Source organism: Lissotriton vulgaris, chromosome 2_1, assembly GCF_964263255.1.
Source record: "Lissotriton vulgaris chromosome 2_1, aLisVul1.2, whole genome shotgun sequence".
NCBI lineage: Eukaryota > Metazoa > Chordata > Amphibia > Caudata > Salamandridae > Lissotriton > Lissotriton vulgaris.
This window is the reverse complement of record NC_141687.1, coordinates 623,978,837-623,994,038: the sequence shown is the minus strand read 5'-3', so window position 1 is coordinate 623,994,038 and position 15,202 is coordinate 623,978,837. Positions and strand designations below refer to the sequence as shown.

Below are 15,202 nucleotides of genomic sequence, written 5' to 3'. Positions count from 1 at the left end.
AGTGTGACAATTTGATTTGCACACTCCCAAAAAAATAAAAAATTAAGCTTGTCACACCTCCCTTTTCAAATGTGTGGGGGGGAAGTTTGGTGATGCAAAGTGAGAGCAGGCTGGTGTTAATTTTATTGTGCAAAGGCTGGTCGTAGAACATTTCCTATCCCCATGTCTGTCTTGTTCATAACCACTGCCCTTGCCAACGGGGTCCCTAAGCGACAAACAAGTCTCATCAAGATTCTGAGCTACAATGGCGGCTGTCAAGCGGGGCCAGTGTACATATAACATGTCTATTGACGCGGCGATCTTTGGGAGTCTGCATCAGCACGTGCAATATTTACTCAAAGCACTACAGGATAAACAACAGCTGAGACACAAGCGAGGTCATAAATAAAGTCTTTATTTTACAGTAGAAAAATAACCCATTTCCCCCTAAAACACACATACATACATTATTCTGTGAGTGGAAGAAAGACAAGTCCTGAATAAACATGTGCACGTTTATGTTGCATACTTAAAACCAAAAAAAATGATCATCAGCATTAATTGGTCACAGCTTAAGGTAGAAGGCCAGAGGCTTTGGTCGTGGAGGGAGGATGCTTATATCCAAAATGCTACAGTATTGTTCTACATTGGGCTAGGGCCCTCAGATGATTCCAGTGGTCGGTAAGAAGGGGACTACGTGCAGGCACCTGCTGATCTCCGACCCGCAGGACAGCAGGGGGCGGAAGCTCTCGGGGTCCTCGGCTCCGGGCTGCAACAGTCGTTCGCGAAACAGCTGCACAACATCCCTAAGAATCAGAGAGAGATCGTTAGTCGCGCGCCCACTAGTGCGAAACTTCCGGCATCAGAGTGCTGGGCTACTTTATAGTTGAGGAACATTCGAGACCCCTGTTTAGCACATCATTTCTTTCTGGGATTAAAATAGTGCCCTGGGCAGGAACCGCTTATCTGAGAGAATCAAAAAGGTGTTGTCTGTTGTTCTGATGTGCACACAAGATAGGGCCACCGTGTTAAGGGGACTTGAAGCATTGGTACGGAATAGAGGTGGTGACCTCTGATGTGCAATCCTAAGCAAGAGGCGCCAAATAAGGGGGGACGGGGTCCTGAGAATGCTCCAAGTTTACCATGCATTGTATTAGATCTAATTTTAACTCACAAAAAATGACTTATAGGTAGGTATCCCTTCACCCTGCATTTAGGTTAACTGTACGATTTTAGCGAAATTAAAGCTTTTCTGTTGCAGGTTCTGGGGAATACTCCTGAAAAAGTTTTCCCATTCTAATTACTCACATGCAAATAGATGCCCTCGTGCATCATCATAGGTCAGAGTACACAATCATACATGGGGAAACAATTCGCATGAGTGCAATTTCCTCCCGCAGAGCGACACTACATTTGGGGGGTTCATTCCCATCCCCACACAGGGATCCTCCTGTCAGAAAGGACCCTCAAGACCCTGCTCTTCGACTGAGTAGGAGCCCCCTCTCCCCCCACCGGTGAGTAGCACGCTGTATAAACCCCCTGATTGATTGATTGTCATTAACAGCAATTAATCTCCAAAATTGTTTTACACCTGCCCTTAACAAAAGTAAACCGACTCTTTTCTAGGGTGAGAACGTGACGTGCTGAGATGCTGTTTCTACGGAATGCCCCCACCCTTCTGAGAGAAAAATACAAGACTTTGAGTATATAACCGTGTTTTCTGAGTCATGAAAGCGACTTTACATTTGAAAGGAAAAAGAAAGGCCCTTTGCACTTTTAGTGTGGCCACGAACAGAAAGCTGTGCGAATCGGGGGTCCTTACCAGTCCAGCCGGGGCATGGCGTAGTGGATCTGGGAATGCTGGAAGCCGTTGAAGGTGGAGGCGGCCGCCACCGTGTAGGCGCCCATGTTGTCGAAGATGAGCCAGTCACCGACCTGCAGCTCCGGCAGCTCCAGGCCCTCGGCGATGAGATCCAGGCCGTCACAGGTGGGGCCCCAGAGGCTGCTGCCGTGCAGGGGCTGGTCCGGGGCGGGCTTCTGCAGGGAGGGAAACGGGGCAGAGATCAGAACTGGGCCACAGCAACAAGCACTGGAACAGGACATGGAAGCAGGCAGCAGAGTGGCTTCTTCATTACACACGCACTGTTGTAGGTTAGGTCACAAAATGTAAATCGAAAGAGAGGCTCAGGCACGGAGGCAGAGGGGGCAGCTCCTACGTCTGAATATCTAACATCTTCAATTACGAAGGGGTGGAGGGAAAAGGGTAGGGTGACCAACCGTCCGTAAATTTCACGGACAGTCCGTAATTTTGGCTGTCTGTCCGTTGTCCGTGAAGGATTCTTTAACGGACGCCATTTGTCCGTAATTTTAACCGGGCACAGCTTGCCCCCACCTCCCTTCTTGACTCAGATGCTGTATGAAAGCTCAGACCCCCAGCAGCACTGTAGAGGCACAGCGGGATGGCAACCCTCACACCTCCAGCCCTTGATGAGCTGTTAAGAGGTGCTTGAAGGTGACAGAGGGAGGGGCTGCAGGTTCAGGGGCAGGGGGCATCAATTCACATGCAAACAGCCCTGAATGCGTCTTGTATCTGCTATTTAGAGGGGCCTCACACATTCCATTTCTACCCAGGGCCCCAAACATCCTAGACTCGGCCAGATTACACCCCTGATTACACCGAGGCAGCACCTGCTTCTCTTCACCGAGCTTAATTACTGTCACTAATTTGTAGGCAAACCTCGGTTCTTCAAACATGCATAATGTAATACAATAAAGAAATGGCACAATCGCACCCACACTGATTAACAAAGTATGGAGGACAATCAGTTCAATCAGTTCTCTTAGAGTATCTCCTGTAAGTACTGTATATCACAGTGGGGGATGGCATTTTGGACAGAGAGCCTGTCTTCTCGTTGTCTTGTGCAGGAGGGGACGAGAAGCCCAAGAGGATACTAGAATACTGCATGCCCACCCCTGTGCCCACCCTGGTGGATCACGTTCCCTCTCCTGTGATGACTCCTGCTCCTGTATCCCATGTTGTGGCTCCAGTCCACCCCCACCTGTGGTGGCTCTTGTCCCCCCCCTGTGGTGGATCCTGTCTCCTCCCTGGATGGCTTCCGTCCCAGTCCTGGAACTCCCCCTGCAGCGAGGGTGAGGTTCTTGATGGGCCTCTTCTCAAAAGGGCTCAGCTCAAAATTAATATGGAAAGGTGGGCGAGTAAGTAAGTGAAGGGATGTGTGAATGGCTGGATGAATTAGTGAAAGGGTGAATGGATGAATGAAAGATTGAATAAATGGATAATGAGAGAGGATAGATGGATTGATGAGTGAGGGGAAGGATGGAGAGAAAATGTAAATAGCTGGATGTATGGGTGGAAGGGTAGCTGGATGATTGATGAGGGGAAAGATGGATGAGGGGAAGGATGATGGATGGAGGGGAAGGATGGAGGGGAAAGATGGATGGATGAGGGGAAGGATAAATGGATGAGGGGAAGGATGAATGGAGGGGAAGGATGGATGGATGAGGGGCAGGATAAATGGATGGGATGGATGGATGGGTGAGGGAAAGGATGGATGAAAGGAAGGATGGATATGGGGAAGGATGATGGATGGAGGGGAAGGATGGATGGATGAGGGGCAGGATCAATGGATGGGATGGATCGATGGGTGAGGGGAAGGATGGATGAAAGGAAGGATGGATGAGTGGAAGGATGATGGATGGAGGAGAAGGATGGATGGATGAGGGGCAGGATAAATGGATGGGATGGATGGGTGAGGGGAAGGATGATGGATGAGGAGAAGGATGGATGGAGGGTAAGGATGGATGGATGAGGGGCAGGATAAATGGATGGGATGGATGGGTGAGGGGAAGGATGGATGGATAACGGGAAAGGATGGATGATGAGGGGAAGGATAGATGGATGGATGATGAGGGGAAGGATGGATGGATGGATGATGAGGGGGTGGGTGAAAGGATGGATGATGAGGGGACTGGTGGATGGATGGATGATGAGGGGGTGGGTGAAAGGATGGATGGATGGATGATGAGGGAATGGATGGATGATGAGGGGCAGGATGGATGGATGATGAGGGGAAGGATGGATGGATGGATGATGAGGGAAAAGGATGGATGGATGATGAGGGAAAAGGATGGATGGATGATGAGGGGAATGATGGATGGATGATGAGGGGAAGGACAGATGGATGGATGGATGGATGGATGATGAGGGAAAAGGATGGGTGGATAATGAGGGGAAGGATGGATGGATGATGAGGGAAAAGGATGGATGGATGATGAGGGGAAGGATGGATGGATGATGAGGGGATGGATAGATGGATGGATGATGAGGGGAAGGACTGATGGATGGATGGATGGATGATGGGTGAGTGAAAGGATGGATGGAGAGTGGGTGAAAGGATGGATGGATGGATAAGTGGGTGGGTGAAAGGATGGATGGATGGATGATGAGTGGGTGGGTGGGTGAAAGGATGGATGGATGAGTGGGTGGGTGGATGGTGGGTGGGTGAAAGGATGGATCAGTGGATTGGATGGTGGGTGGGTGAAAGGATGGATGAGTGGGTGGGTGGATGGTGGGTGGGTGGGTGGGTGGATGATGGGGGGTAGGTGGATGAGTGAAATGATGGATGGATTGATGGATTGATAAGTGCAAGGGTGAATGAATGGACATATGAGTGAAAGGGTGGGTGTAAGGATGGATGAGTGAGTGAAAGGGAGGGTAGATGGACAAAAGGATGATTCGATGTGTGAAGGAGTGAAATGATAGATGGATGAGTGATAGGGGCAATGGATGGATTCATGAGTGAATGAGTAGATGGATGGGTGGGTGGAAGGAAGGCTAAGTGAAAGGGTCGATGGAGAGAGAAAGGGAGGATGGATGGATGACTAAAAGAGTGGATGGGTGGAAGGATTAGTAAGTGAAAGGATGGCTGGATTGGTGAAAGGGTAAATGGCTGAATGGATGAGTGAATGGATGGATCGGATGAAGAGTGGATGGATAAGTGTACAGATGGATAGGGTGAAAGGGTGAATGGATGGATGGATAATGGAGGATGAGTGAAAGGATGGATGAGCGGATGGATGAAGGGATGGATGAGTGAAATGATAGATGGAAGGATACATGATGGATAGGTTTGCAAATGGTTGAATATATTTGGAAATGGCTGGACTTACTTATATACTATTGCGCGACCTCTGATGTGTCTGTAAAACGTACCTATTGTCCTAAAGTTTTGTCCTGAATTTTGACCTCCTGTCCTGAATTTGTGTCCTGAATTTTGACCCTTTGTCCTGAATTTTTACACTCACCGTCCTGAATTTTCACCAATGCCAGTTGGTCACCCTAGAAAAGGGCACGGGGTGGGCATGAACATGAATGACTGGCTATGGTACTAATATTGCAGTTAACTTGTCCAATCGACACGTATGCAGCGCCCTCTGCAAAAATGAATACGGATAACGTCGTGTTTAATTCTTCTAACTATTCAGTTGGTTAAGTCTCTTAAAATCTCTCCCGCTTTTCTCATTTTCTTCTCTGTCATATAGTGGTCTGTGTTCCAAAAAGCAGTCCACCTGGCACCGCATGTAAGGAAACTGAAAGCATGGCCAATGCCTACTAAGAACCCGTCAGTCGTATATCATTTAACATGAGATGCCTTCCATTGAGAGCAGCGTGCCAGGGTCGAGCCAGACCTACCATGGGATGTGCAGCACTAGCAGGCTCGGACTGACCTGAAGAATCGGTGTGTGAGCTGGCTTTTTGGAGGTTTGTGGGCCTGTTTTATGGTCTGGTTTGGTGCTACTGATTTCCTGACAATTCCACAAACATTGCTTGTAGCAAGCACAAATCCATGAAGTCTTGCATAACAACTATGCAGCATGGTCCTACAAGTTCATAGCTTCCCTAGTTGCAAATGCGGGCTACTTTTTTTTTAGCCATCTGATTCTCTAATGGGGGCCACTTTAGGATTGTTCCCTGGCCTATTTTCTTTTCCAGCCCGACCTTGATGTGTAGTGTCAGCGAGTAAATTAGAATGAAAGAAAAAAAAAGGCAGAGGGCCACTATGTATACACTATGTAACTCTGAAACTGCTGTGGGAGCTTTCATTCATACGATAAGAGCGGTGACCGGTACTTAAAAGCCAATGAAATGAGACATACAGAGTTGTGCATTTATTGCAGGGGCATAAATCCAGAGTCTGACTTGCCTTGTGCAGGATGGGTTTAGGCTGGGCGTGGTCAAAGAAGATGCAGTTGAAGGATCCATACACCCCATCGTTAAGGTAGTACATGAAGGTCTTTTTGCTACAATTCTCGTCATCTGGAGAGAGACATAGACAGTTAGAGAAAGGTTCTCCTGCTCCCAAGCCCAACATAAGGAGGGATGAAGGGAACAAGAACAAAAGGACACAGCAATTCATTAGCCCAGTTTCTAAAACCGGAGGTGAGGTGGCAAGGCATTATGGGAGCAAGCATGGCTACAAGATGACACTTACACCAGGAAACGTTGGGTCGAAAAAAACAGACATCTCCCTCACATACAGCAGAGGCACAGGTTGGCCCACCTGAAACCATGCAGACACACCCACACAGAGTCCACCCAGAATTTGGACTTCCTACTTGGGGATGAGGCAGGCGATTAGATGGTCGGAGTCCTCTCTCAGTGATATCTCTTCCATACCACACTTGCACCCCTGTACTATCACTCAAAGTAACGCTTGACTAAATCCCAGTCCAGACTACAATGTAAACTTACTTTCAGAGCCAGGCTGCTCCAGGGGTACTTCCTTCTTTGCTATTATACTGACAGCTAAGGTGAAGGCTGACGCCACGTAGTACCGTCCGGGTTCTGCTATGATCTCCACCCCGCAGCCTTCTGGGAAATATGTGTCCAACGCAGGGTTAATCACAGCTGCAATCTGATGGGAGACGGGGGAATTAGATGAGACATCACATTATCAACAATAATCAGTATTTATTTAATACTAGACATGTTCAGCCTGGGATCGAGACTACAAGATCCTGGCACCAGTTACCTGCAGGTGAAGGATTTCATACAAAAAACACTGCATAAAAACAAAAAAAACAAAAAAAACACACACATACCCACCACACCATATAGGCCCTCAAAGCACCATACATAATCTGACCAATTCATACCTCTTCAAAGCGGACTTTGGCATCCTCTGTCCCAGGGAATCCGCCACCAATATCTAGCAAATGCATCTTGAAGCCAAGCTCTTCCGCCATAGAAAAGACCAGTCGGGCGTCAGCGATGGCCTGGGAAAATGTCTGTGGGACCGTGCAGCCGGTACCTACATGGAAGCTGAACAGTAAAAAGACCACCCTTTTAGTGTCATTGCTCATGCTACTGCCCTTCTTTAGCATGCAGCACTGCAAACAATTACGATGCGCAATAGTGTATTCGGACTAAAAGGTACATTTGCAACTCTAGTTTACAAGTGTTTATTTTTTAAATAAACGCACAAATATAGTAAAAAGAAGCAACCTGAGGCACATGCTTATATTAATAGGACACTTAATCCCTAGTAGCATCAGAGGCAGTACCCCCTTTGGTATGTTCCTGCGCTACAGATATTGCACATGCAGCATAGCAACCTTCACAATTGTTGTACAGCTGACCTAGCCCAACATGGCAAGCAAAGGTCACCAATATTCCGGGGAGACCCAGCCCCAGAAGCACATCGGCTATAATGTCCTACATCACATGCAAAGGTCACATGTGAGGAAGTGAGGAACACGACACAGCCACAAAAGGGAAGACTGTCAACACAACACTAGCTCACATGCAAAACTCAAAGCCACACCTTGTCGTGTTCTACAACCACTGAACACGCAGCACTGAATCAGGAGCAACCCCTATGATTGCAAGGAATGAATGAGGTCTTTAAATAGTCCCTCTTTCAAATTCCTTGTACATCACAAAAAGAAATCTGGTGAGCGCTTTGTAGCTATGCATTCCTCTGAGGATGTGTGGGACCCTATCCAGTCCTTGAGTGAAATGAAACAAGAATTTGAAGCAATCCATTGCTGGTGCAATATAGTTACCAGCTAGTGTGCGTTGCGCTGCCCCGTTAGTCAGTTCCCAGAAAAGGGATCCTTACAGTCCCGGGAGAAAGGCTCACATCATGGATGCTCCCACTGATGGCAGCTGTAGGGCATATTGTAAGCCTAAGTAAAATGTGTCAGCTGTGGCTTTAGTAGTGGATGCAAAAGAAGACACATACAGAAGTAAAGTGCCGGGCTTCCAACATTGTACTGTATCCTGGTGTCGTGCAGCATGCTTGGAGACAGACCCCAAGAGTCATGGTCCTTACCTCACTCCAACGACCTCTACATTCAGACTCTTGGCCACTTCCAGGAGGTGCCTGCAGGCCTTGAGAGGAGCACCAAACTTCACACTCAGGCGTCCAGATGCTTTAGAGTCATCAGTGGTTATCCGGAGGACCATCCTAACAAAGTTAAAAAAAGCAGTCTTTGAGTCTACCAACCAACACTCTGAGCATAAGGGATCCTGGAAAGTGAACCAGAGTGCCTGAATTCAAAATTCACATTCACGAGGACAAACATACAACTGGCTGCTAGAGACATGAGTATTGCGCTAGTACATTGCTAGAAAAAATCCAATGTTACCTGCTATTGGGATGAGTCCGGGCAACCTTTGCTAACTCAACTTCATTGTCAAAAGTCATCAAGCGGACTCCATTTCTGGCTGCGTACTTGATTTGATTGATCTGTTTGCAGGGGTTGGCATAGATGATCCGGTGAGCTGGAACGCCCAAGCTTTGAACCAGCTCAATTTCTGTCTGTGAATAGAGAGACGCACAGTTAAACAGAGCGCGGTGTCTGTGCACGATAGCAGAGGGCAAGCACCTGGCTGGAAGGAGAGTGCTGTGTCTCTTGTGCAGAGTGGGTGCTGTGAAGTTTAAGGTCTGCTGAAGAGTAGAGTTGTAGTTGCTTGATAAAATGGTACTGTTTTCCTAGCAATAATGCACATGCACTGAAACTCAAAGGATAACTTGTGACATTGATCACGAACTAGTTTTGCAGGAGCAATTCTACCACTAGAGAGACTGCTGGGTAAACACACAGCAGTACAAGAGGAGTGCTCATGAAAGCAGTTGTGAGAGATATAAACAACACTAAGTGAGCAGACACAGTTACAGGAAATAAATGTGCAAAAACAGAACTGTGGGGCATATTACCAAGAAATAGCAATAATTATCGCTAAGCAGGGTTAGCGGCAATAATGTTATCGCCGCGCTTTGACGATTTTTATCGCTGAGATACCTTGCTATTATCAAGGGTTATCTCAAAAGCGATAAAAATCATGCAAAATGCATGAATATCGCTGAAAAATCAGCGATATTCATGCATTAGCGATCAAATGCTCTTAGCCATGTTATCCACCTCCCATTGGATAACATGGCTAAGAACTGGTCAGAGCAGGTATTAGTTTATGGCGATAGCGGGAATATTTCCATTGCTACGCCTGTGTTGGTAATAGGAGATAGCGAGGTTAGCGACTGTTTCATTCGCTAACAGGTTGGGAACGCCCACTTTGCATGTCATTAGCGATAAATATCGCTGACATGCAAAGTGGGCCCCAAACCACTCGCTATCGCCTAAAACTGTCGCTAACATCAGTTAGCAACAGCTTGGTAATAAAGCGATAGAATTATTGCCGCTTAGCGGCCGAAAACGGACGCTAAACCGGCGATAATTCAATATCGCCACCTTTGGTAATATGCCCCCAGATCCCTCCAAATGAAGGAGGTTAAAGTAGTGAATATTCCACACAAAGGCAGCAGATGTACTAAGGCTGAGCTGAGCCAGTAGAAGGATCTACAAAGCCAGGAAAAACACATTCTAGTGCGGGACTTGGGGAGCCACCTACGGGAGATATGCAGCATGTAACCAACTGTTCAGAAGGTGCCAGGCAGACATGGACTGGATAAACCAGGCCCGAAACAAATACCAAATGAAGCTCTGCTGCATGTGACAGTAACCAAAACACACCTGGCAACCTCATACCTGACCAACAGGGACTAGTACAACCCATCACTGGCCAGCAAAGCCCAGCACCTTTGGATAGAGTGTTTGTAGTGGTCATCTTTAAAATAGGAGATGGAAATTTAGCACAAAAGAGCAGTTTTATCAAGTGTATGTTGGTATAATGGTGACCTGCCACCACCGGACATTTCGAAAAAACTGAGGTGCTTTGTTTAGTTATCATGAGAGCCCCTTCAGATTGTAGACATGCCAGCTTGGCAAGCTATCGCCCTCTCTACACGCTTGAAGTCCTCTGCGAAAGATCATAATACTATTGTCACCAATATGTAACCCACACCTCTGATCCTCTTTTGGGGTCATTTTCAGGTCCCCAGTCAGCAGACTACTTCCCTCTATCCTTCATAGACTTCAGTTTTGCCTCTGTACACACATAGGTCGACATTTACCAAAACTATGCGCTAGGTTTACATTAAGTTTCTAACGCAAACCTGATGCAAAGTGTTCAGGCGACATTTACAATTCTACACAAATCACAATTTGCGTTGGATCGTAACCCAAACATGCACAAAGCGCTGCTTTGGATTACTTTGCTTCTAGGGGGAATTCCATGGCTGGTACATGGGTTTTGAAGCACATCTTTATCTACAAAAAACTAGAGCCAAGGATTTGGCCAAAATCCTGAGCCTCCGAGGTAGGCATAACAAATGTCTTCATTTCTCTTTGTTTTCCCCACTTTGCATGTGTGCTACATTGTGCAGCACACATGCCAAGCAGGAAAAGCCTTAAAGCTTAGCATTTGTATTGGAAGGGACGCCTTCCAGTACAAAAACTATGCTTTAGGCAATGCAGACACCCTTGCACTAGGGTGTCTACATGGCGCCTGCTGTCTAAAGTGTGGCTGGGGTGAAGCAGACAAATGCCACAACTTAGTGATATGGCCCTATTCTGCTTTTCCCGTTTGCACAACACAGTACAACAACTTTACTTTCTGGCCTGAGTTGCGTGACTTCTATGTTAATTTGGGTCATAATCCTTAAAACGCTTCCATTATTTTCATTGAATATGTACTAGTGTTTCGTTTGGTCTACTACAACTTGGCTTTTCTGTTAGTGTATGCATATAATGTTGCAAAATCCCTAGGCAGATGTTCCCTCTTCCAAAGAGCGTCCTGCTTACTTGACATTCTGTTCTGATTTTCAACCCCTTAAACGGTCTACAGTCAATTTTAGTACTGTAATATTGGCTTATTAAAGCGAACCATAAAAAAAACAGATCCTGAACCTGGGGCAGTACAGGTCTGACCCACCCATAAACAACCCTGAGAAGGACCATCAAGTGTACCCATGCATTACCTTACTGGCGCAGTCGAACCCGGCTCCTAGCTCTGCTAGGGTCTGCACAATCCCTCGACTGCTATTACACTTAACAGCATAGAAAGGCTTGACACGGGGAAGGGCCTTCAAGAAGCGAAGGTGCTTCTTCACCACGTCTCCAAGGTCGGCCACAAAAAAGGCATCTGTATCATCCTGGAAAGTGGGAAAAACATATTTAAACAAGAAACACGTCAGTAAAATGCACAATACCCCGTCAGAGCACATATTCAAAGTCGCTGGTGGTGCAGCATACCACCCAGTGGTGGGGTAAAGAATGTGCACCCACCTGTGCTGGATCTTATTGGAATAATGAGTGTGTCCTGACAGTTTACCCACTTCTGCACCCAAAGTATACCGTTACAAAAAGCGAGGCTGGGCACCACAGATAGAGAGTCTACTAAGAGGTTGCTGCTACTAAGCTGTTTCAACTCCGACTCACTCCAGCCATCTCAGAATGACACCTAGGGGAAACCCAACTCCCTCCACACTCACTAGCTGTCAAGAGCGACATGTCATGTATGACGGCTCCTTCCAGAGGTTGCATTAAAAAAATGGTGATTTAAATTCTGAGTCTTGGGGTCATGTTACTGGCCCCCAAGTACATGTAACAAAGCACCATAACATACGAATCAGAAAGAAAACAATCTCACATAAGACTGGCTAGAAATGTAATGTTGCAAAGGGCCACTTGTCAGGTGAGTACAAGACTGTACCGAGGGGGATGGTAGACAATGACAAGATCTGTTTCAGGGGACAAAGACATAAGTACTCTCTGGTGTACAAAACCCACACCTCACTCTTGTTGAGATGTAAGGAGATACAGACACAGGGAGGAATTTACTTTGGGTGTTAGTTAAGATATCAATATCATCAAACCCAAACACCTGTAAAAGGGAGCATTGGGGAAAGACAGACAAGAGGGTTTGAAGCAAAGTAGGATGTTTGAACTAGAATCCCTCCTCTCAATGCAACTCATAACAAAGAGTGGCTGCAAACACTTACTGTGTCAGAGACTGCGTGGATCATGCGGTCTATCAGATCTCGGGCCACAAACCCCTCCTCCAGCATAATGAAGTCAGAGTCATGGATGTACGGAAACATGATGGAGCAGAGCTTGTGCCTCCGGCAGGACAATCAAAAACCTATCTCTAGTGTAGGGGTTCTAAGTATGCAACAAACTGCAAAACAGAGAGAAGAAAGGGTTCAGAACAGACAATCATTCCTCATGAAGTCCCAACACCCATTCATAAGTATCTAAAGTTCTTGCTAGCAGCCATGTTGCCTCCATTCATAAGTATCTAAAGTTCTTGCTAGCAGCCATGTTGCATCCATTCAATAGTATCTAACGTCCCCATGATTACCCTCGGAGAACCCATCCCAGGCGCAGCTCCACAGCATCTGCCCTCAGCTTTGACTTCACACCCTGCTTGAGTAGCACTTCTGGCAGCCATGGGATAGGGGGACCCTGAGGGCAGACTTCACTAATCCACAGAGCTAAAGGCAATGCAAAAGCCTCCTAGCAGAATCGCACTGGAAAAGAGATACGTCTCCCAATTGTCTTCTGCCCTGAAGAGCTAGTACTTTACAGTAGTGGAAGGAATTAGGTCTTGCACCAACCACCCTATTCTGCAGAAGAAAATGAAGCAATGCAGAAATTAAGTTGTTTACCAACATAAAAATAAGCTGGTAACTGACCACGTCATTGCTTTCACCGTCCTTTGCCTGGGTGTCTTGAGGTGACTAGAGTAGAAATTATCTACTTGCGATATGGGTAGCCTTTCATATGACTGTCAGTATCAAAATCCACAACATCAGTTGCCCATCACTCATTCAATAAGGCCCGGAGGCCGCACTCACCGTGAGGAGTGTGAGTCAGCCCTGGCCCCAGGGGGGCTCAGCAGTGAATTCTGACACCTTGCCGCACCCAGAGGTGTGAATGCAGACACCACTGCTGGCGCGTTGTACTCCCTGCAGGAAGAAAGAGAAAGTCAGTCAAATACCATCGGGCGGATGCTTCCAAGTATCCACACGCACAGCAGGCGAGCTCCCTCTCTCGCTGGAGTGACCCGTGCTCACATGTCTGCGCTATCCAGCCGCGCGCCGCCCCACAGCCCTCAGTCTACGCCAGTCGACCATATACGTTCGTTTGTGCTACTGTGGATTGGATACCCTTCACTGCTACATCAGAGTACGCCCTGCTCGATCGTTCAAACACCCCCTTCAGAACACGCAACAAGCTCCTCACATCTGCAGTGCGTCCGTCACAGCTGTGCACATAGAAGGCTCGCTTTGCATTTAGCACAAGTCAGTCAGACTGTCAGACACTGTGTGTGCATCGAGTTCAGAAATGTATTTTACAAGCCATCGTCCACCGGTGACAGCGCTCTATTTAGTTAATCTGAAGAGAGGTTGCAAATCCTAGAAAGCACCAGTGCAAGTCCTAGGATAAAAATTGCTCTTCCGACATGAAGTAAACAGCAGCCCACAGTTGCCCTCTTACACACTCCACAATTCCATTCGCCGCCTCTCCACACCTCCTGTAGCCTTCTCACTAATGCCATACACATCATCAACTGTTGCTCCCTCTTCATCCTAGTCCCATTCCATGCCCACAATCCACTGTAGCCTCTTCGCATCTCACAGTCCTCCCTTTTATCTCGAGCTTACCTTAGACTGCATTGACTCGGTCTATCTGCCCCATGGGTGCCCTTCCCACTCCTTCACCAAACCAGATCCTGGTCCGCCGCTCCCGGCTTTCTGGTTTCAGAGGGTCTTGTCTAGCCATTATATACGATGCGCGACTCTGACTCACATGCGTCTCCAGGGCAACGGACCGCCCCTTCAAGCGGCGCTGGGACATCCAATTGGGCAATCCAAATGACTGGGACACGCCTTTTCCCGAAGTGCGGTCTTTCGGCTGTTCTACCGGAACCGTGCCCAAAACAGAAGTTGCGTCATCCTATAGAGCACTAAAGACAGCACGCGCCTCGCCTCTTCCGAGAACCCCATTGGATTCTACCGACTGACCACGCCCTTGTCCGCGGTCTATCGACCAGCATACGTAAGAGGTCGCAGTCAGTCAAAATCTTTATTCGGCTGAGTACCAGCCACAAAAGAAAGCATCTTAAAACATTTCATAGAATAAAATACAGACAGTCAACGATGAACCCATAGCAATAACAATTACAAAATAGCCCAATTTGATCACAGACTAAGAGCTATGAAGCCAAGAGTACGTAAGCGTTCTAAAAAACATTAGCCAAGCCAATTGGTCTCGCCTTTGCCAGATCTATTGCCTTTCTAAATATTGTGTTTTTATTTCGGTGTGGTGTTTGTAAAGTTGGTCTCGTGCGTGCTCCGTGAGCGTGCGTACGTGCGTGTATTCCATCTTTAAGTTAGCCATGTTGAAGTACAACATGGAATTACATTTATAAAAGCTCTAAATGTGGTTGTTTACAGTGGAGAAATCAAGTATTAACAGACTGGTTTTAATGCTGCTGAAATCTATCTATGTTGTATAGTGAACGTACTTTAGGCAAAATAAAGAAGAATGGGCACTTAAATCAAGATGTTTTTAGAAATGTTTGGTAAATCGGCTGCTAGTTTTATTTTGAGGGATTGCCAAAAAATAACCATGCTGGAGTTCATAAGGGTGAGTGAGCCTTAAAGATACCTTTAAATGCTGTTTTATCTTGTCACATTTCATGTACGTTTAAAGACAGAGGTAAAATAGGTTGTTTTCTGACTAATTGCTGATTATATTTTCTAAAAAAAGGCTCTATGGAATAATTTTTGTAACA

At 46.8% G+C, this 15,202-nt stretch overlaps 1 protein-coding gene across 1 annotated transcript; it reads right to left on the bottom strand.

Moving 5' to 3' along the window:
- Positions 1-375: 375 nt before the first annotated feature.
- LOC147730875 (antizyme inhibitor 2-like) lies at positions 376-14,184 on the bottom strand. Its single transcript, XM_086955737.1, has 11 exons — positions 14,070-14,184; positions 13,260-13,370; positions 12,405-12,580; positions 11,382-11,555; positions 8,650-8,822; positions 8,334-8,468; positions 7,156-7,321; positions 6,752-6,914; positions 6,204-6,316; positions 1,802-2,016; positions 376-785 (listed from the first exon to the last, which is right to left on the bottom strand). The coding sequence occupies exons 3-11, from the start codon at positions 12,501-12,503 to the stop codon at positions 641-643; spliced, it is 1,383 nt and encodes a 460-aa protein (XP_086811863.1). The 5' UTR covers positions 12,504-12,580; positions 13,260-13,370; positions 14,070-14,184; the 3' UTR covers positions 376-640.
- Between the last annotated feature and the right edge of the window lie 1,018 nt (positions 14,185-15,202).

Coding starts and splice junctions, on each gene's coding strand:
- LOC147730875 (XM_086955737.1), bottom strand. CDS start 12,503: ATGTTTCCGTACATCCATGACTCTGACTTCATTATGCTGGAGGAGGGG. Junction 11,556..12,404: donor TCCACGCAGTCTCTGACACA/GTAAGTGTTTGC, acceptor CCCACTTTCCAG/GATGATACAGATGCCTTTTT. Junction 8,469..8,649: donor CGGACTCATCCCAATAGCAG/GTAACATTGGAT, acceptor TAACTTTGTTAG/GATGGTCCTCCGGATAACCA.